This window comes from Cyprinodon variegatus, unplaced genomic scaffold, assembly GCF_000732505.1.
Source record: "Cyprinodon variegatus isolate N-32 unplaced genomic scaffold, C_variegatus-1.0 Scaffold351, whole genome shotgun sequence".
NCBI lineage: Eukaryota > Metazoa > Chordata > Actinopteri > Cyprinodontiformes > Cyprinodontidae > Cyprinodon > Cyprinodon variegatus.
The window spans coordinates 222,490-245,140 of record NW_015150804.1 but is presented as its reverse complement, the minus strand read 5'-3'; the positions used below and the strand labels follow the sequence as shown (position 1 = coordinate 245,140).

The following is a 22,651-nucleotide window of genomic DNA, read 5'->3' as shown; positions in this document are numbered from 1 at the left end:
AGCCGCTTAATCAGATTTAACTGCAGACTTAACTCCAAAACATGTTTATTTTTAGCCGTTCTGAGGTGAACGTTCTGCTGGGCATTGGATCACTGTCCAGCTGCGTAACACTAGTGCCACTGAGCTTTATGGAAGAGAGGAGAATATGGTTCTATTAATTAAAAGAAATTGACCATATCCTGAGGCAGCCCCATACCATCATACCTCCACCACCACAATGGTCAAATATCAAAAAAACTGTTTTGTTTTTTTTATGAACGTTTTATTAGTTTTACACCAAGCAACAGGAGGTCCACTTTCATATCATCAACAGGATTTTGCTAATGTGAGAAGCATTTGTTCTGGTCTTGGAACCAGGGGCAGAGCTGAAAGGGGGGCCAGTGGTGGTCATGGCCACCGCTTGCCGATTATTGTCCTCCTCTCTGGCCACCCCTACCAGGTGATTGGTTGGTTCCGAGTCAACCTCCAGAAAAAGAAGTTTGAATTTTTAACTAATTCGAAATTTTAATTGTTAGTATATATTAGAAAAAATTACTTTGTTTCTTTTAGTCATAACATAACATATTCCATCCATCCATCCATCCATCCATCCATCCATCCATCCATCCATCCATTCAGCTTATCGAGGTCGGGTCACTGGGGTAGCAGTTTCAGTAAGGAGGCCTAAACGTCCCTTTCCCCTAGCCTCGTGAGACCATCCTGATCTCGCAAGCTTTCAAGACTTCACTCGCTAATCAGTCTGGAAACCCTCTGTTGAAGAAAATCAATCAGTGTTGGCTTTGAGGCGGGTTGAGGTGTGACGCAACGAGAAGCGCGACCGTTCAGTCTAAAGAACATGGAGGCTTCAGCCGATGAAACTAGCGTTAGCGTGGCTATTGAGCAAGTTTTATCGGAATTACAGAGTATTTCTTCATTGAAAGAAGAGCAAAACACTGCTCTGGAGGCTTTTCTCAGAGGAAAAGATGTTTTTGCTCTTCTCCCAACTGGTTTCGGCAAGAGTTTGATCTATCAATTGGCTCCTCTTCGTCGTCGCTCTGTTAGTACGTCATATGCTTCGTTGATCTGATTGGTTTATTTGGCCCGTCTATCACCAACATAGGCCAATCAGCTAACCAGTATTTTCGCCCCTTCCCAAAATAACTTCAACTGAAGGTTTCCAGATGGATATGCGGAGCAAATCCATCTGGCGGAGTCAGGTTACCTTTCCCCAGCCACACAAATAAAATTTTATTAAATTATTTACTTTGCTAAATTCAGCATGTTCTAAAAACCCTTAAGCCCATCATGTTATGGAACAATGATCTTGATACAAGAAGAAACTCGAGTCTTTAAGAAAAGGCCTGCTAATTAATTAATTGTTAGTCGATGGAGAAGATCAATCGACTTTAGACGAATCCATTACTTACATCCCATGTTTTTATTCCATAAAAGTTAAAACAATCCACTGGACTTGGTTTCAAAGGTTTGAAGACGTTTGGCTTCCCCTTCACAAAGCTTTTTCAATTCAAATGTTTTTATATATTAATACTTTAAAAGAGTACAATCTTTTGAAGTATTGCAGGGTAGAGCAGTGGGTAGTGCTGTTGCTTTGCTGCAACAGGGTTTTGGGTTTGATCCCCAGACCGGGCTCTTTCTGCGTGGAGTTTGCATGTTCTCCTTGTGCTTGTGTGGGTTTTCTCTGGATAATCCGGATTCCTCACACAGTCCCAATGCATGACTAAAGGGCAGATTATGCTTCTGCAACCGCACACATCAAATGTAATTTGGGTCTGGTCGTGAACCAGTTTTGCTGGTATGCTTCTGCACTGTTGGTCTGGAATTTCTAGGGACGCAATGCAGTTTCCCGCCAAAGTGCAAGGGGGAATCTATTCGAGAACTGTCGAGAACTTCGGCAGATGGTCACGAGAACTTCGCCGGTGGGAGTGTCTATCTTCCAAAACAACAATGGCTCTTCTGCAAGATATCACGGTCACGGAGATGGATCTAGAGTTGCTAGACAACGAAGAGAAACAGGATCTCTTAATGAAGTGAACCTCCTTGATTAACCTTTCATCGTAATTGTCCAATGTAGTTGTTCCTGTTTATAAAAATGGCGTGCCCCGGCACCGAATCGAGAAGGACGGCCACACAGACAGCCGGAAAGGCATACCAAGGACCAATCACGGCTGCTTTTTGTCTGCACAATTCCGCTTGAGGTCTTCGTGGATTCGCAACAGTAAAACGCGTAGTCAGGATTTTTTTGAGGTGCGCAACAATGCAGAGACAGATTTGACGGTTGCAGAGGCTATGCATCAGAAGCAAAAAAACTTGTACACCATGTTTAAATTAGGCTGTATGAACATATATATTTCTGTGGATATTTCCTGATAAGTACATAAGGAAAATCTGGCCAGTCTTCAGTGATTTATTTGTTAATGTGTTGCTGATATATCTTTACTGTTGGTTAATTGTTGATTGACCCTGAAATGGATCTGGTGCCTAAATGTTTATGGCGGATTATTAGTGCACGTTGGTCCCTCCCTGGCCACCCCTATGAAAACTGTCAGGCTCTCTCCCATGGAGGCCATTTTAACCCAGCTTAGGTTTTTACTGCCTATTTTTGACGTTCAATGTTAGCTTATGACTGTAGACCTTTAGATTTGGATGAGTTGCCATTGACATCTTTGACAAATCTTGGGAAGGATCTCCACTGTTCCCTTTTTTCTTTATCTGGGTCTGATGGTTTCCCATCTGCAGTCCTAAAGCCTTAAAAGTGGTTTTGTAACCTTTCCAGAAAAACTGTTGGTGACTTTGTTTTATGTATGTTGTATGATTAAAGATTAATCGTAGTTGATTTAACAAAAAATCATTTTCACACAGGACCATATTTATTTGGATGGCAAGGTACAGATTTATGTAGCACCACATGTGAAAGTATGTTGTTTGCATGATTAATTTTGGGCCACTTTAATATGTTACACAACTAAGCAGGCTCCAGGTAGAAGCAAAAGTAAAAAAAAGCTGTGATACAAGAAGCGAGTAAGCCAAACACACACAGCAAAAAAAAAAAAAAAATTGCTTATGGGGTTAAGTTTGCGATTCTGCAAAAAAAGTTACTATGTTGGAGCAATTATTTTTTTCCTGAAATATTTAAAAGGGTAAAAAAATTTATTTACCTTTAAAAAGCTATTGCCTGAAAACAAATGGGTTAACAATGGGTTGTCTGACGTGGACAGAACATCACACAAATGGTATGGACAGTTTTTCAAACATGATGCTGATACAATTTAGATGAGGATGAAAGCAGAACTGCAAGTTAAACGGATTAAAGTATCAGGTCATCCTCTCTCTATATGCAGTAGCACATAATTAATGATGTATATCTATAATAAGCAGCTTATTGTAACAGGAAACTTGATATTTCTGATGGGGTGATTCTGTCAGCTGCTATTTGTCTAAATGATAATATTTCACTATATTTACCTTTGACAGAATTAGTACTGATGACTTCTGGCTTTCTTGCAGTATATCCTCTGGAAACTTTGACTTTATCTGTAATTTTATAAATTTATACATTTATTGAATTTTGTACATTTATTAATAATTATCTCATCGGCTAATTATCAATCTATCCGCTGCTTTGTTCACACGTTTCCTGTTTGTGTGTTCTGCTGTGGCTAGATAAACATGAAAGAGTCTTTAATGTTGGATTGTGCAGAAAATGTACCTGCATTAGATAAGATCTAATTAGATCTTTCATCAGCTTTATGTGAACAGGCAAGAATCTTAATTTTTAGTCCGGCTTCAAGAAGGTTTTTGATCTAAACACTTTATGCAAACAGCTGAAGAACGCCTTAACATGCATTTGTTTTGTTTTTTCAGTTATGTGAATTTTTATATTAGGAGGAAACGTTGAGCATAAGCACATGCACAGCAGTAACCTGAGGGAGCAGGGGTGTTATTTACTCTGCATTCCGACCGTTCGCTTTGTTCATTTTCTGCCTCAGAGATCCCACTGATTGTCATGTGCACTAGATTTTCTATTACGCCGGCTCCACATCCATCACAAGCATTGTTTTCTACCTCTGACATCCCACTCAGAATGAGACCATTCATCTAAAGGGAGCCCGTCTGGCTAACTTACTTCTTTATGGTCGCTTAGCGAGGTGCTCCGGGGGTTGGGAATTAAATATTAATACAGATTACCTTTGTGACCCAGTGTGCAATAGATCGGCCTTTCCGAGGCCATTCTTGCTGGACGGTTAAATTTGGAGTCTGCTGAATGCTGCAGCTGGGTTTCATGTTTGAACAAATCTAAGTGCAGCTAATCATAAACAGAACTGTTTGGTGGGATTGGAACATTTTGTCTTCACTCAGCACTTATGAGCATTGGGCCTCAGGTAAGAGAGAGACCACTGCTTCCTCTGTGACATGTTTTACTTCTGATTCATTTATTTTCACACTCGTTATTTGCTGAATGTAGCAAAAAAAAAAAAATCCTGACAAAGTCGTAAAGGAAATGGCCCATGAGAAATGTAAAAAAAAAAAAAAAAGATTTCTTGGCAGCCTATCAAACAGCAATTTCTGAGGAGAAAATTTCAGCAGATGAGGGTGCAGGATACTCTACTACTGTTGCTAAGCGACAAATTACTTTTGTGGTAAAATATCATTGTGCCTCCTCCCCTCCCTTCCTCCACAAATGTACCTTCCAGTAACGCAGAGTTGACACGGACCAGTTTCTGGCTTCAGTGTAGGATCAGTGATGCTGTCATCCTGCTCGTCATGATGGATATATTTCCATTATCTAACAGAGACCACAAGGGTTTTCTAACCTATAGTAAACAGGCATAATATTATGCCCAGTAACAGATAAAGTGAATAGCAATTATTATTACTGATGTTGTCAATGGTTGGAATATTTCAGGCAGCTAGTGAACATTATGTCCTCAAAGGCAGGGAAACAGGCAGAGAGAGCCTGACAAGAGCGAAGCAGAGATTTCCAGGATACGTTCTGAGGTCAGCATCTACTTCATTAACTGCAGCTGGAGTAGCTAAGGAAGTCTGAGGTTCTGACGGAGAGGTGTAAGAAAAAACACAGCCCATCACTGTGTGGTTTCATTCAGGAGCACCCATGCTGATCCCCATCTGCTGCCAAAAACAGTGAGCACAGATTACACTAGATCTAGAGTAGATACACTAGATATGGGGACATTTCTTATAAGAATGCTGCTTCTTAATGTCACTTTTGTGTATCAATGGCCTTTCTTGTATTACTGCCCTCTTACATTTGTGCCTTACTTACACAGAAGTAACTTACACTAATTCATCCCAAAGGTTTTCTATCGGGTTGAGATCAGGACTCACACCAGACTCTGCCATCCATGTCATTATGGACCTTGCTCTCTGAACTGGCTACCAGTCAAGTTGGTAGAGGATGCGGTCAGCATGGAATTGTCCAATAGCATTTAGATTTCGTTTCATTGAAACACGCCCAGCTCCCAAAAAAAACACAACCCCACACCATAATTCCCTTTCCACCAAACTTTAAGCTTGGCAAACTGCAGTCAGACAAGTACTGCTGTCCTGACAACCACCAAACCCGGACTCATCCTTTACGTTTCCAGCTGGAGAAACCAGATTCTTCACCACTCTGGAGTCCAGTGGCAGCGTGCTTTACACCACTGCATCTGACACTTTGCATTGCTCTTGGTGATGTATGGCCTGCATGCAGCTGCCTGACCAAGGAAACCTTTTCCATGAAGCTCTCTGCAGAACATTGCTAAGCTGATCTGAAGGCCACATGTATTCTCTATTCAGTTTAAATCATCAACCAATAATATGCAGCTTTGTTTCTTCACTCATTTGAGCTGCCTCCTCCATGTGATACAAATATGTCAGCTTAGTTAGCAACAATCCAAAATGAATAAATTAATGATTTTATTAACAAAATCATTGATCTTGAGTGCCTTGACTAACTGTATTTCGGTTAACTAACTTTTTGTCTCCAAGTTTCCATAAATTAGACAAATTCAATACATTTATACCTAATATGGTGTGCATTTGTTTAATTACTGTTGCAGGTAAAGAAGATATTTTTTAAATGGATCTTTAAAAAATGCAAACCCTCATCAGCAAACGATCCTTAGCTGACAGTAACAGACTTGCGTTGTTACTACAGCTTGAATACTAAACATCCTCATAGTTTTGACCTCTGCTTTTTCTTCCCAAGGTATTGAAGACTCCCACCAATGGGGCTGAATGATCCCCAGCAACAAGTTGATCTGAACGGCAGCGAACGTCATATTCAACCGGTGAAACGGCCAGATTGGTCCTACACAAACACGCTGAAGGTGAAAACAAGGTTGCAAAGCAGCTGCTTCTCTCTGATGTGTGAAGAATCCTGCATGGGTCCATTTTGCCATCCGTCATGGATGTGTGCGTCTCCATGACAACTGTGGTTGGGGTTGTGTAATGTGAGTTGCACTGTGGTGAACAAAAGAAACCTCTGGGAGGGAGGGGGTGTCAGAGATTGACTCGAATCACCTGTTTTTGTTTTTTTTTTCTTCACCAGGCTGCAGGAACGTTTGATATCCATGGACTCTTGTTGTTCAAGCAGACATAAGATTTCCCCTTCCTTGTTCAAACAGCATGTCATCAGCAAACACCTGAATGTCTCCCCCCTCTTCTCTTGTGGTTGTTTTCCATTTCAACACCCGTTAATCGTTGCATTTGCCTTTGTCACCATGGAAACTGGACTTGCTGCCTCTCTCCCAGGTCTGGTGGGTTTAGATTTTTTTCCCAATGTCCATCCCCAGCGATGGTTCCGGATGTCAGGGTCTTACTGCCTGGTGTGAGACCCAAACCCTTACCTCTGTCTGGTTTTCTCAGCCCTTTAGAAGCTCCCCCATAATGGGCTAAGAGATTACATAACCCCCTGCTTCTGTCCGAGCGTCTTGGGACACAGCTACAGAACACCTCTAAGAAATCATAGTTGCAGGAGGATAATCTGAATGGTTCTAACAGCAGCATGTTTTCTTCCCAACCCAAACTGATTACATCTGAAGCTCTTTCATAGGAAAAACGATGGGAGGAATATAAGGATGGGAGAAACACTGATATCAGTTTACCTGACTGACTAAAAATACCACAAGGTCCTACTGCAGCTCCTTGTGCTTTTTTCCATTTTGTTTTTTTTTAAGTGAAAAACAGCATCTTAAAGGGTCTTTAAGGGACAAATTAATTTGTATTACCTGTAAATCTACCAAACATAACACAAATTACCAATTTTACTATAGTTTTTAAAGAACCATCACAACCTCAGGTGGAATGTCAACAGTTAACACCAAAAAAAACTAGAAAACAAAGATTGAGATTTGAGACTTTACTAAGAGAAGGATTAGGAATACTCACAGTGGTCTTGGTCTCCTTGACCTCATTGATCTGTCTCTTGGCCGGTGACACAGAGCCTGGAGGCTGCGGGGCGAGACAGGAGGGATCATCAAAACTCTCCTCAGTGTCAAAGCTGGCTTCCATCATCATCCCGCTCACCTCCTCCTGCTGCTTCTCTATTCTGGGAAAGCCTCTCTCCTCTCTATCCCTCCACACACACTGAGGCTGCCTTCCTGTCTCACAAGCTGCAGAGCGAGTGGAGAGGAGTCGTGTTGTGGGGAGGGGGGAGAGGGATGCTGAGGAGGAGGAGGGCTGCAGAGGGAATGTGACGAAGTCTAGCCTCCAGTTAAGATGCTGTCACATAAGTTTAAGGGCTGCAGGTTGTGAAGACTGAGCCCCCAACCTCACACTGATCCCCCAACACCTTGCCTTCACCATACAACCCCCCCGTAAGGAAATAAGGACCACTGAGCACCACTGAGGATGGAGATGTAGATAAAAAACAAGTGTTAGAAAAGAGAGTAAGGGGGAGGGGAGGGAGCAGTGAGGGTGTAGGTGTTAGGGCTGGGTTGGAGCACATGGTTTGAGAGGATCTTTAGATTGCTACTCAGTGATGCTACTTCTGACTGTTTGAGCTGCACACACTTCAAGGGTTAAATCTAATATGAAGGATCTAAAATATGCTCGATTGTTTGCAGCAGGAAAAGAGGAACCCCACACCTTTTTCAGCACCTGCACTGATCTAACATTGCAACCCGAACACCAAGGAGCGAGTGAGAATCTCACCTTCGTCGTGCAAAACATGGCGGCCAGCCGTTCCTACCGCCATATGTCCAGGTCCAGGATCTGTTTTCCGTGTTCCCAGCGTTCCCAGCTTCGAATCTGTCTTTGGCTGGCCTATTTTACTGTAAACTCTGTCATCTAGAGTCTAAAACTCAGCTGCCTGTTTGGCTTGAGTGTCCCAACTGTCCGTCCATCGATTCTCTTCCTTGTGATCATACGGTGTGGCCTCATCTGAGTCTGAATCAGTCACGAGGGTTGGCATGAAATCAGTTTTGGCCAAGGTTCATCTTAGCTGCGGGAGCGGCCCTGTTTGAGTGGGCAGAAACGCTACTGTGATCTGAAAATGTTTTTTTAGAGGACAAGCTGCTCTGATTATTTTCATGATGGGCCAACTATAGGTCATGCTTGTTAAGGGTTGTCAATAGTCATTATAATTTATCACTTTCACATAAGTGATGTCTGGCGGTAAAAAGCTTTTCATATTAGCAGCCCTGGAGTGAAACTGAGGATTTCCCCTTAAAAATGTTTCGTTGTGTTAAAATTATCCCTTCATTCAACCATTGCGAAGCTGCCTAACTCCTAATGCCTGGTATTCAAAATGTTCCTTGTATAAAAATAGTGCAAATTGGTTGTCATGTGCAAACCTGATCTTCAAACCAGGTGTGTAAAATTAGCAGGATATTTTTTTCTTTTTTTAGTTTTGCCTATTTGATTATGCACATCCTATGCTTATAAACAAATATGTACAAAATACTGGGTGGTGAATATGTAAATCTAAATACCTATCATCAACAAAGTGATTTCTAAAACCTGAAAGCGATTGCAGGCACAGTTTATGTTTGTATATTTAGTTTGTCGGGAAGTCTAGCGCAAACTTGTAATGACTTAAGGTCATTCTGGCAAAAAAGGAGGCCTTTTTATACTAACATTCAATAAGAGTTTGTGCACATGTTTGGACTGTTAGAAATACCAAGAACAGAATAATGTCTCTAGGAGAAAAAACTTTATGGTGAACAAATTAATTTTGCGGGTAGCAAGTGCTCTTTTAAATTAAATAAAAATAAAAACATGACTTAATCATTGCAGCATTTTTTTTGAAAAAAAAATAAAACAAAAGACTAAATTGAATATTAATCTCCACTGGAGAACAACCATTATGGAGCCTGTAGATGGGACATTAGAGGACGCAAAAAAAAAGTTCACTATGCTGTGTAAAAATTGTAGTAAGAATGTTTAGGTTTTTTTTCCTCTATATGTTTTCTTTTACAGAGCAGTACAAAACACATATATCTTGTATACATTTATTACTAGCCTACTGTGCTTTCCAATAATTTGGGTGAAGCGGGTGCTGTGAGAAGTTTGGGGAAAATAAATCCTTCCCCTTTAGTCTAATCTGACTGTGGCTCCCTCCCAGACCGTTTGTCTGATGGAGTCGGGGAGGAGTTAAAAAAGTAGTTTTTTTCATGTTTTATGATTTATTTTTGATCTTCTAATTGTCACGAATGCTGTGCCTCATACTGCCACAAAAAGGCAACAGTTCACCATTACAATGGTTTTAAATGGCAGGCCTGATCCTCCAAAAGGTTAAAAAAAACAGCAGCTAATTTAAGTCATGTTTTCTAAGGTATTAACAGGTTCAAACTAAAGTGATTGCTATAACTTTAGTTTGTAGCACTATGAAATAAAGATGAGTGAAGCAGAGATTAGTTCTTGTAGATTTATTAGTCAATTAAGGCAGACATCCAAAAATGCAAAATACAAAGAGCCAAAAAAAACATCAGGGAAAATGCACTTTAGGAGCCAGAGACAAGGAAGCAACTAACTACAAGGAACCAGCACTGAGTGACTGCAGAGGTGGAGTTTATAAGGGGAACAGAACAAAGGATGGACTGATGAGCTGAATAAGGAGCAGGTGTGAGTGGAACTAACTAGAAGAAAGCCAAGGTGAAAGGAAACAAGCACAAGGGGGCAACAGAGAGTAACTAAAGACTGTTTGAATATAATGGAAAATAAAGCAAAAATCAACAATAGAGAATAACCAATAACTGAACACTAAAAACTAAAATAACTAAAAAGTCAGAGTCCTAAAAGGGAAGGACAATGACGGTATCACACATAATTTGTTAATCTAGATGATGAACAACCAGTTTCCTCAGCTTATCAATTCAACAAGCAATCTTTGCAGATCATCACAACACTAGGATCTTTGTTAATCCGGCCCTCACTGTAGTTCACCGTTAATACAGTGCATTTGTCTGTGGTTCAAACAGTGAACCAGAGCCAAATTCAGATTACATCCTTATTGTTTGGATTAGTCTTGATGGTAGCCAAGGCATAAAGTTTAGCAGCACTCTTGAATATGTCTCTGTTGCTTTAGGCACAGTAGATTTAATTTGTATAATAGATACTTCTTCTTACCTTTCTACATAATGCAAGGTTCCTCAGAGGAGTATTAGTGGTGTCAGGGAACTTGCCATTCTTCGTTCTGCTGCTGCATCTGTCAGCTGAGAGCAAAAACACATTACATCAATACAACGGAGAGCCTATGTCTGACCTTTAAGCACAAACCAAAGGTGAGCAGGCACTGATCAACTTAGGGGAAATTATACAAAAAGGTGATTCAAACTAAATAATCAAATACAATATGCTATTCAAAATGTTGCCTAGTTCAGATACTTGATATTTGAATTATTTAGATTCTAACCTTTACAAAAAACAGAGGGAAATATTGTTATAGTAATCATTTGTAACACTTACTATTAAAAGAAATCCAAGAAGCAATGAAATATTTTACTTTGATAGTCTCTTCATTTTGCAAGCAGCAATGCTGTTTGAAAATCCAAAGCATTTAGTTCTATTTGTGATATACATTTGCATAAATAGAGGCAGACATTCTTGGCAATGCATGCATAATACATCATTTAAATATCAGCAGATTGTGTTGGTGCAGAGACTCTAATTGCTTGGTAGAGCTATTTCAGGTGCAATTCTGCGTTCCTGTTGATATTCAGTATTTAGAAGAAGCCAAGACTCTGATTTGCACACATTTAACACATGCAAATATCTGCATAAATCTGCACAAAAAGCATAGATGGCCTAAATAGCACAATTTAATGAACATAAAGACCAGTGATGAGGATTTAAATATGCAATTCTGGAAGAAACTGGGAGGTTTAGACAGTTCAAGTGATTTGATTTTTAACAGACGGTTACCAGATTTTCTGGCAGTAGCTGAAAAGAATTCGTAAAGGTTGTTAGACACAGATACACCTCTTAGCGTAATTACACAGCATCAGTAGCACGTCAGGAGTTAAATGGGCTCGTATTGGGTGTTTGCACAAGGCCAGGTTGTCTGATGCAATCACCTGGTATGCGGGACATCATTGTGGGCAGATGTTGGGCATGTGGGGGTATTAGGACATCCACTGATACTGTGTCATAAGCAGCACCATATGCTGGGTCCATATGCCAAGTGATTAGACAATACAGACAGACATTAAACAAACCAAACATTTCACCCTGGGTTACCTGCTGGGGATTCTGTCTGATCTCTACCAGCAGGAGCGGGTTTTAGGTCACTGGACCCCCTAAAACCTGATTTACCGTCCTCTGTGCCAGCGCACATGATTGATAGGTCACAGCAACAGGTCTCTTCTGTACATAGTGTGACTTTATACTGAATAACTGTATACGTTTTGCAGGACTAAGGAGTACAGCAATATGCTGTGAAACATACAGCATTTTACGGTCATTTCATACCTGTGATATTACAATGCATTGTAGTAAAGGTCACACTGTATACTTTAATGTTGCAGGCTCAGTGAAAAAGCAATTATCATAAAATTACAGGACATTACAGGACAATTTTGCTGTACATAATTACAATAAAGCAATGACTTTTGTAGTGTGCATTCTGAAAGTGATGTAGAACCTGACATTAATTTATGTTGAATTTACAATGAAATTTCAATTAACCATCAGGGTGGTAGTTGGGCTGGTACCTATCTCCGGCAGGCTATGGGCAAAAGGCAGGGTTGTTATATACCCAAGGCAACTTATTTTACTTTTTTCTTTTGTTTATAAACTGCAAATTATGCCCACTAATTTAATCTCCTGTGTGTTTATATGTACTTAAATATGTTGAATTTCGGTGACAAATTCCATCTGATTCAGGACCTCACCTAGAGGAAACCCATTTGTTTAAAACTGTCTTTGACAGTTGAATGTAAAATATTAACTGAGGTGTTATTAGTTTGAGGTTGTAATCCAACTGTTTTATTTGCTTTGCTTTTTCTGTCTTTATCTGCTTTTGTTCAGCTTTTATTTTTCTTCCATTCTATTAACAAATTCATGTCATGTAAAGCACTTGGAATTGTCCATGTACTGAATTGTGCATACAAATAAACTTGCCTTGCCTTGCCTTGCCTTGTAACCTGCCTGTATTTAAAAATGTGCCATTTCACTGGAAGCTACTCCATCCCCATCTTCATCTCCTGACTCGCACCATTTCTTCTTTAAAATTAACTTGATGAACCATAAGTGAGTCTATGGCAAACTAATCTAAAACGATTCATATGATATTGAGATCAGCAAAAAAATTTTCATTTTGCTGAGCAAAACTTTTCATAAAAAATATTATGCTATTTCCAGTTAAACTATAAGAAAAATTGTTGAAATGTAGCCATCAGAATATATTATTCCTTTTGTTTTTTGCTTATCCTCATTGTCATTTCGACAGATATAGACCATAATTTTTTTTTTATCCATTTCAGCAACACTTGCAGTTGCAAAAACCTAAAACCAAAGGACAGTAAATATAAACCCCTTAAATATTTTACCTTAAAAATCAAAGGACAGAACAAGCTTAATTATCAAAATGCTACTCTGGTTTCAGGTCTGTTTAGTGTATTCCACAGCCCTACATTCAGTGACATCTCACATTAATGTCCCTACCAACCCTGAGCCTCCAGGGTTAACTGCTCAGTGATAACAACCCTGGTTTCATCCTACAGCCTCCATAATGGTTCCTCTCCATCCCTGGTGATTCATGAGCTGTCCAATCGTTGCATATCAAAGCGGCCCATTCCCAGCTGAAGGTAAACACGTGAGGCCGACAGAGCGCTACCCCCTCCCCTGGGCCAAGGCCGCACATCTCAGCCGAGGATGCTGGCCAAAGCCCGGTGCCTTCAGTGCATCCAGGCGGCTCCAAAAATAGAGATGATCATCACTTTGTTAACAGGAGCAATAAGAAACCCCTGACCTCAGTTAACCTCTGTCAGCAACCCTTTAAAACTGACGATTAATGTTTTCTGATACAAGCAGCTCTGCACAAAGAAGTCCATCGATAAGTTTAAGGTCTGATGACCTGTCAGCTATCAGCTTTTGAAGAACAGAGGTTCCCAATATTTATGTCCTGGATGTTTCCTTTTGTATCTCCTCATAATGTTAGCTCCCTCTAACTCTAACAATCAAACCTTCCAACTGCTCTGGCTTAATTATTTACGCATTTTATTTTGCTTGTTTAATGAGCAGAAAGATTAGCAGGTAACTTGCAGTTCATAAACTGCCAACAGAGGCAATTCTAGGATCAGAGGTTTAGGGGTGATCAAACATTTTCTATATTTTTAAAACTTGCTCAGTGGCTTTTGCCAATTGCTGACTCCATTATTCACTGATACTTCATATCTCAAAACTTGGGGCAAATACCCGACAAGCAAAGCCCAAACCAGCATTTTTTTTTCTTTGAAGAATTTTCCAAGCAGGGGGCTGCTCAGTGGAGCAGTGGGTAGCACTGCTGAAAGAAGGTTCTGGGTTCGGTTCCCGGACCAGGGTCTTTCTGCTTAGAGTTTGCATGTTCTTCCCGAGCATGCGTGGGTTCTCTCCAGGTACTCTGGCTTCCTCCCACAGTCCAAAAACTTGATTGTTAGGTTATTTGGCTTCTCTACAGTCCCCTTAGGTGTAAATGGTTGTTTGTCATGTTTGTCTCTGTGTTGCCCTGCGATGGACTGGCAACCTGTCCAGGGTGGACCCCGCCTCTCGCCTATAGACAGCTGGAGATAGGCACCAGCACCCCTTGTGACTCCACTCAGAATAAGCGTGCTAGAAAATAGATGGATGGAGGAATTTTCCAACCATTTAAAGCTTTTGATCCAAATTTCATGAAAGGCTCTTTTTCTGTGCGCCAAACTGTGGGAACTAGAACATTTCTAAATGTTTTTAAGACCTGTAGTCTTATCTGCTAAATAAAAATGCAGATGTTGAGATCCTTTGGCCTGGTTGCTGCCATGCTGCTATCTCTGCATATCCTTTCCCTCTCTTTCTCTGCTCTGCTCTGTCTCATCTCCCTGTTCTGCTCTTTGTATAGTGAAATTAAGAAGGTATTAAAGCATATAGATAATTAGGAAAATGTATTAAAGATGTCTTGCTTAGATAGAATTCCACATGTGCTTCTGGAAAGCATTTAATATGCGCTGACATAACTTCCATCATATACAGTATGTAACATTATCTACTGAATGGAAGGTTTTTCTTTGTCAGTTTAACAACTGCTGCTTTGCCTGCCACTGTTCTGTGTGTTTTCTCACCTGTCTTTTCCTGACCTTGCACTATGCACACACCTTGTCTACCTCTTCATCTTTGGAGAATTCTATTTAAAGATGGATAATTACACTAGTGCTTGAAGGTTCAGACACACTTATATGTGTCTGAGTCAGAGTTGTGAATTGGCACTATATAAATAAACCAAATTAAATTGAATTATACTACTGACCAGAACTTTTACTGATCCATCCATCCATCCATCCATCCATCAAGAAGCTCCTGAGTTTGATTCCCGGCCTGTGGTCTTTCTGCATGGAGTTTGCATGTTCCCCCAATGCATGCTTGGGTTCTCTCTGGGTGGCTTCCTCCCACAGTCCAAAAGCATGAATGTTGGGTTAATTGGCATTTCTGGATTCTCCTTGGGAGAGAGTTTGTGAGTTTGTGTGCAGGGCTGTGTTGCCCTGTGATGGATTGGCGACCTGTCCAGGGTGGACCTCACCTCTCACCCATAAACTACCGGATAAAGTATTTCAATGAAAAGGAATATCCATCTATCTTCTCCAGGTTAATCTGTCAGGTCATGGTGGGGCTTGTGCCTGTATCCAGCAGTCCATGGGCGAGAGGCGGGTCCACCCTGGACAGGTCACCAGTCTGTCGCAGGGCTAGTTTTAATAGATTTAAATTAAAGATTTTTACACAAATATAGCCATGGTATTTATGCTGCAATGTATTCTAAGTACCTGGCATATGTTAGGTCGTGTAGCACTTGCTCTGTTCAGCCAAAAACAGCAATGGAGAAACTTTAAAACTTTTCATTTTGAACTGAAGTGAGTTGAAATTGAAGAAAATATAGAAATTAAAACAAACAATGAAGAAGAGACGGACCAAATGACAGGAAGACGGGAGAGTTGGCTGAAGACGCTGGTGCTAGGTGAAGCTGCCTCACATGGAGAGATTTACTAACAAGAGCTCCAATTTCTCAATCAAAACATTTTCTCATATTAGAAAATGTGTTACAACTGAAAAATGCTTCACTGTCACCTTAAACATTCATTACTTTCTAACTCAATTTGGATTTCACAGTACCTTCCCCTAATGGTATTAGCTGTAGCTAATATAGTAAACAGTATATCACAAGACGATCACATTTATTCGTTTTGGTAAATATCTCATGTAGACTTTGAGGCAGCAATGCAGTTTGGCATTTTTATATTTACACCAGGGAATATGATTAAACACAACTCTGGTAACGATGGCCTTACTGCGGTTGCTCGGTGGGCTCCATTCCAGTAAGACCCAACCCTGCATGCATTACACAGGTCCTTGCATCCAAAAATGAAGGTGATGCACTTGTAGCTTCATTCATATTGAGATAGCATCACAATTTTCTGCTGGTTTCGGGGCGTTTAATATATAAAATGATGGCCTAATACCTTGTTTTCATACTTTCTCTCTGTGCTCCTCCCCTGCTGAATTTGTTCAACAACCGCCATTGCAAGAAGCTCATTTTCATATCAGTCATGATGCATATCTGGCTGTAGGTCAGTAAACCTGTAAATTGACAGTTTCATGTTTTGGTTTAACTCCCTCCTTCCATTTCCTCACTGCTGCAAGTAAAGCCCCTTAAAATAATAAAAACATAACTAAGAGCTGGTGGAGGATTTTAAAGATCTGATTAACCTGATTTTCCTGCATTCCTTCTTAGGCGCATCTTCCCAAACTCATCAACATTTTCTGCTCACCTTTGTTCAATATATCATTGATTCTGATTCATAATAGTAGAAGCGGTAAAACCAGTAGGTGTGAGAGAGAGCAACGGGGGTAAATAAACATGTTTTTATTCACTTGCTTATTTCTAGGATTAGCTAATTGGCAACCCCTCTCTGCTGGTAGGCTTACAGGATTAAGTCAGATTTAAAGGTTTTCAAATATTGCATCAAAGAACATCAAAGGAAAAAAACAAAAAATCTCTACATCTTTTTAGCATAAAACACATCTGGTACATAGATGTGCTCACTGGGGAAAGTTTTCTTCTATCAGCGAACAACCACATGCTTTATGATTCATCTCCTCTCAATTAATTTTTCTCCTTCTTCCAAATCCCACTACCACAACTGAGGCTCCAGAGAGACTATGAGCAGACATTTCAACTGATCCCCCCTTTGTGCAAATGTCTCCATTAAATGACAGCGACTGACAGCTCTGAGCAGCTTTGACATCTTTATAACTGCGACATGCTGAGCTGCGGTTTCCCAAAGCTCCATTTTCCAACATGACACAACAATAAACTAAGCAAATAAAAAGCGACTGCTGCAGCATGTGGTTTCTGGGTATAACTGTATTTGTCTTTTTTGTTTGCTTCTCCAAGTGTGTGTGTTTCTCATTCTGCAGCCTCAGTATGTCCCAGTGGAGCCTGTGTTCTTCCACTATTTCTTCTTCCCTAAATGAGGTGTAAAACGCACAAACCCAGGAGCAGTTGTTTTTAAAAGGTCATCTACCTTTGAGCTTTTAATGTTTCCTTGTCGGGGAGCTGAAGAATAAAAGCATCCCCTCCACATCTGATGTTACTGCTGAGAGAGAGGCCTATGCTGCTATGTTTCTTCCAACGGAGCAAATTCAAATAATCAGATTAAAGTTGATCGAATCTGCAGGCCTGATGGAGCCTGATGATGATGAGCAGAGAATGATAATGAGTCCAGCTTGCAGTGTTAAGGTGCTGAAGCCAGTGAAACTAAATTAGCAGCGTGGAGATAAACTGAATAGCTTGATATATCGTCTATGTAGGTCATAAAGAAATCTGGTTTGTTATGCGACATTAAGACAAAACGTGAGATTCAATTCTACAGTAAAGCAAAATATGTTTGTGTCATGATCAGGCCTGTTTGCTCTTCTTTAATTGATGATCTCTTTCACCTGCCATTTTCCCTCCCTGCCTCATTATAATTTATTCCTCTCACCTGTTTCTTCTGGTTATATTCAGTTCAGCCTGAGCATTCAGTGCTAGATCATTATTTGTCTTTCTGTTAGTCTGTCTGTTCAGTTTTATTTCATGGTTCATGTCCTGGATCCTGGAGTCCAGTGGAAAGAGGTTTTTGTGTTTGTCTCGTCTCCTGATCGTCCACTGTTCCTCCCCCCGCGGAGTCCTCTGGGTGTTTGGCTCTATATGTGGGGAGTTTCAGTTTTTATCTCAGTAAGCCTAGCTCCAGGGAGACCAGTTTAAAGTTCTGCATTAAGTTCCGGTTCCATGTCCTGTCTCGGCTACCCTCTTCCACTGAGCCTGCTCATCTGCACCTGATCCTGTCTGCTCCTGTGCGTGACCACCTGGTCACGCTTTCGGACCCTGTCAGACTCTGAACCCTCCTGGGAGCCTGTGGATGCCTGGAAGTCTGGATCCTGCCACCTGTTTCTTTTCCCGCCTGATCTGGATCCTGTTCCTGTCTGTTCTGGATCCCTGACCCGGATCAGCTTCCAGCATGTCCTCTGGGACTGCAGCACTTGGGGACATTCTAGGACTGGACAGTTAAACCAGAGTTCTGTGATTGGGCGGTGCCCCGCTCCCCATCCTGCAGTGTCTGCGGGCCACAGCTTTAGTTTTTGTTTTATTTAATAAACTTTTTGAACTTTCCTACTGACTGTCTCTCCTTGAATACTGGGTCCTTCTGTCTCCGTTTCATGACAGTTTGTGGATGGAGATAATGAAGACATTTTGCAAACGGAGTCGCTACTTTTTAAGCTCTCCAAAAACTCCCCTTTCCCATCACAAAACAAATGTAATTTAAGGGATTTGGCTCACAGAAGAGGTTGCAGCTGTACAGATGTTACCTTTCTTTGGGCTGTTGGTGAGGTAATTAAGTCCCTTATGATAGCAACTGCTCCTTTGACCAGAGGAAGGAAGCTGCCTATCAGGGTCCAGTTTGGATGCAGTGGAGCTCTGCAAACATATACCAGTTTAACATCAATACAACATGCAACTTTTGTTAAATCAACCCAGTTACATTTATTTGAGAAAAAATAATAATATAATAATACATTTTTGAAAAAAACAATAGCTCAGGGAATAGCTTTACTGTACTTTATTTCTTACTTTTACTTTGGTAACATTCTTGAAGTATCAGCATTCCTACTTCACTAAAGTTTCTGCCTGCTCTGCACTGAAAAAAAGATTGCAACCAATTTTGGCATTTACTTAATCATATTTAGTTACTTTGAATTGAGAAAGCTTCCTGGATGGGAAGCAAAACATCTTCAATCTTTGGAAACAAAGTCCAGTGGATTGTTTTTTAAACTTTTTCAGAATGACTATGACCTGGATGACTGAGAATCTTCACCAGCACATTTAAATGATGCTCCTGATAATTGATAGATTTGTTTTCCGTCATGGTGGCAGTGAAGGCTGGCTTCCTCTAATTGCTGCTGCACAGCAATAGTCAGCTCCTATCAGTGATTCATACCCACCACGTACGACTGGAGCATTATAAATAAGAACTCCTGCAGTTTGGTGTAATGATTCGGCCGTTAATGTTGATAACTGAGTTTACTCAGACTGTAGGAACATAGACCTGTGAAAGCAGCCTTTAATGAGACGCTTCTGCTGCTTCATTAATGTTTTAGACTTAGACTTCTTTATTTGTCATTTTGTATGCACAGGGTGCATACAGAACGAAATTGCGTTACATACAGCTTATGAATGTTGCATTGATATTTCAAATGGCACAAGTTATAGAAAAATACAAAAAGTGCAGCAGTGGTCAAAGTGTGAACAGTGCAGAGGATAAGAGACAGTGTGCAAGTTGCAGTGGTTCAGTGCAAATAGGCATTTGTGCAAAAAATGCGTTATTGAAAATAGAAATGAGATGAACAATTAAAGGGCTAAAAGTTAAACGTTCAGCAGCATTTGATGCCCGATAATGTGCAATAGGTGCAGAGTTCGGTTTGTGGATCAAAGGTTCAACAGTCTGATGGCAGTGGGGAAGAAGCTGTTGCACAACCTGGTGGATCTGCAGCGGATGCTGCGGAACCTCTTTCCAGAGGGCAGCAGGGAGAACAGTCCATGGTGGGGGTGTGAGGGGTCTTTGGTGATATTACGGGCTCGGGACACACAGCGCTGTGATGGAATGTCCTTAATGGAGGGAAGAGGAGCCCCAAGATAATGTTTATGTTGAGCTACAATATTTTCACAAACATGTAGATACAATGAGGATAGATAATGTGAATGTTTTAGCCACAATGGCCTCCAAGGATTATGCAAATAAAACCATCAAATTCCCATTATATTTTGAAACATCCCTAACCTGCTAAATAAAGGAGTTATTCCTGTGGTAAAAAATGATCCAGTAAATGGATAAATATGAATAAACGCTCTCCACCTTATCAGCAATCCCCCAGGAGCCTCTGCAGCCGTGAAGTGCTTTTATTCAGGCTCTGCTCCGAGCACATGAGGCCAGGAATTACTGCAGTGTTCTTTACAAGGGAAGAGACATTTTTAATCTGCAGGGATCACTGGCTTCCTGGATGTTCATCTTCAGAGGCAGCCGAGCGTGGACTCCTCAGATCCCTGCCAGCTGAAACCTGACTGAGAAACTTCAGGATGCCGCTCTCCCATCAAGCATCTGGGAGGGTGGAGGTGGTGGTGGAGGTGACGGGGGGATTTATAAACGGGCAGATTATTACCAGGGTGATAAAAGAGCCGTATCATGTTCTAGTAACAGGGCGGAGTGGGAGGAAAGAGACGATTGATGTGTAACATTAAAGTGACTCGCTGGGTCTTTTCATTCTGCTTTGCTTGCTGCAGATTAATGCAGATCTGGATTTCTGCAGGATTTTAGCTGCTTTATTGAACGCGCAGAATGCAGACAGCAAAGCAAAAAGAAATCAACAAACTGCTGTTTTAGAAAAAATGAAACAGTTGGGCAAAATCCTATAAACCCTTAATTGTTTTTTTTATAATTATTGGTCTCTATAGTGATTCATTTAGCCGAACACTCCCTGAGTTCATCTGCATTGATTACGAGAAAATCTATTAAAAAACAACTATTTTAATATGTTTCGGATTGTATTTGATGCAAGAATTGAAATTTCTCAATAGATACATGGAATATAGACAAAGTGAGGAGACCCAAAAGCTAAAATTCTTTTTGATCTTTTTGATTTTGCACAGAACAAAAAAATTTATCGAATAGGATTATATGAAATGTAAAAAAAAAGAAACGTTTAGATTCCTAATTGTTTCAGCTCACAGGAAACAGCAGAGGCATCCAGTAAGGAGGAATTAAAACAGGTGAAAAGCTGGGATGATTACTGATGAGAGGAGCTGATGTCTAAACACTGACTAGCTGTATAGAAAGCATGACTGGTGGAGGTGAGGAAAATTGGCTGAACAGAGGAAAACATTGTCAACATGATCACTGGCTGAGTTTCAATTCAGTTTATTTCCATAGCACCAATTCACAACACAAGTCATCTCAAGGCACTTTACAGTTCACCAGATCATCCAGTCAAATTGATTCAAAGTTTTCTATCTAAGGAAAACCAGTTGATTGCATCGACTCATTGACTCGAAGGCAATCCTTCACACTAAGCATGCTTGTAGCGACAGTGGAGAGGAAAAAGTGTAAAGATACACACAGAACTGACTATTGAGGATCTTCAGTTTTATTTTATTTTCTAGAACCACCTTTAGCTGTAGTTACAGACTCAAGTCTATAGCTGTCGATAGTTTTGCTCATTCTTCTTCATAGAATAACTAAACACAACCTGCCACATGTTTTCTACTGGATGTATTAAAACAACTTAATATGCTTCCATGTGTTGGTGGGTCTGCCATTGCTCAACCCTCTTTTTGTGGTCAAATTATTTCACTGGCAAGAACCTTATGGGATGTTTGATACCATGAAAATTACCACCTCAATCGTCACCTAAGCTTCCCCCTGGCCTATATTCTGGGCTCCTTGGCTTTCATGATTTTTCAACTGGAATATGCCATATACCACTTTTGGCTCTAGGTGCTGTTGGCTATTTGACCGCAACTTTTTTTTGTATATGTCCTAAAAACCCTTTTTAAAGGACACCCTACATTTGGTCAGAATCCAGTATTTTATCAGACCATGTTATATCTAATGACGATTTTGCTTACCATCTCCAAATTCTTGAAGAGAAGCGAATAGCCTGAAGTTGTACAGCCATATGTAAACAAAACATAAGTAATAATTTTGCACTAAAGTAGGGGGTTTTCAAAAGTTAGCATACAGCCTCAGCTAATAGATCTAGACACTACCAATCGGACTCTAAATCTGTGTGTTGATTCATTTTTATTCTCAAATCATTTCTGTTCAGTTATGTTCACTATGGTTTCATTACATTACATTAATTCACTAAAATGCACTTTTAATTTCTGTATCTCATGTACAGTAAAGCACATTAACATTATGTCTTGCTACGGAAATGTGCTATATAAACAAACTTGCCAGGTTTATCCATCAGATCCCAGTTGGCCTTAATTTTCTCTGTCACACAGGAAGAACTCTTGGATGCATCATTTTAACGGTGTTTTATTTTAATAAAGCTTATTTGCTGTTTTCTTTAGAAGCTCAGATTTTTCTCTTCCTTGTTTTTAAGCTCATCCATTCAGTGTTAATGTTCCACTCTGTCTGCTGGATATAAGAGCGAGGCAACTATTAGGTCAGGGCAATGAAATATTAATGGTGTGTTTACGTCTTGTTGACTGAGGGCCAAAAATATCTTATGATGCAGTTTTGGCTATCTGCCCCCAGCAGCAACAGTGCGGCTGTAATCATTAACTGTTTATCTATAGACTGTCTGTGCACATTTCAATGTTAATGTTTTTCCGCCACACTTACAGCCATCATTTTAAACTGTTGGTGGAGTTGGTAGTTTTCTTTTTTTCTATATCAAATTAATTAAAGCTACAGTGTGTAACTTTTAGCGACATCTAGCGGTCAGA

The 22,651-nt window shown here is 40.4% G+C and overlaps 1 protein-coding gene across 3 annotated transcripts in view; it reads right to left on the bottom strand.

Moving 5' to 3' along the window:
- The window catches only part of gas7 (growth arrest specific 7), a 50,588-nt gene that overhangs the window by 22,310 nt on the left and 5,627 nt on the right, over nt 1-22,651 (bottom strand). The window contains exons 2-4 of one of the 3 annotated variants that reach the window (XM_015385927.1): nt 18,514-18,622; nt 10,570-10,655; nt 7,390-7,452 (exon numbers count right to left, since the gene is read on the bottom strand). In XM_015385927.1, the coding sequence (XP_015241413.1) occupies nt 7,390-7,452; nt 10,570-10,655; nt 18,514-18,622 (258 nt within the window). Of the gene's footprint in view, nt 1-7,389; nt 7,799-10,569; nt 10,656-18,513; nt 18,623-22,651 lie in introns of those variants that run through there. The other 2 variants (XM_015385925.1, XM_015385928.1) reach the window with 2 other exon arrangements.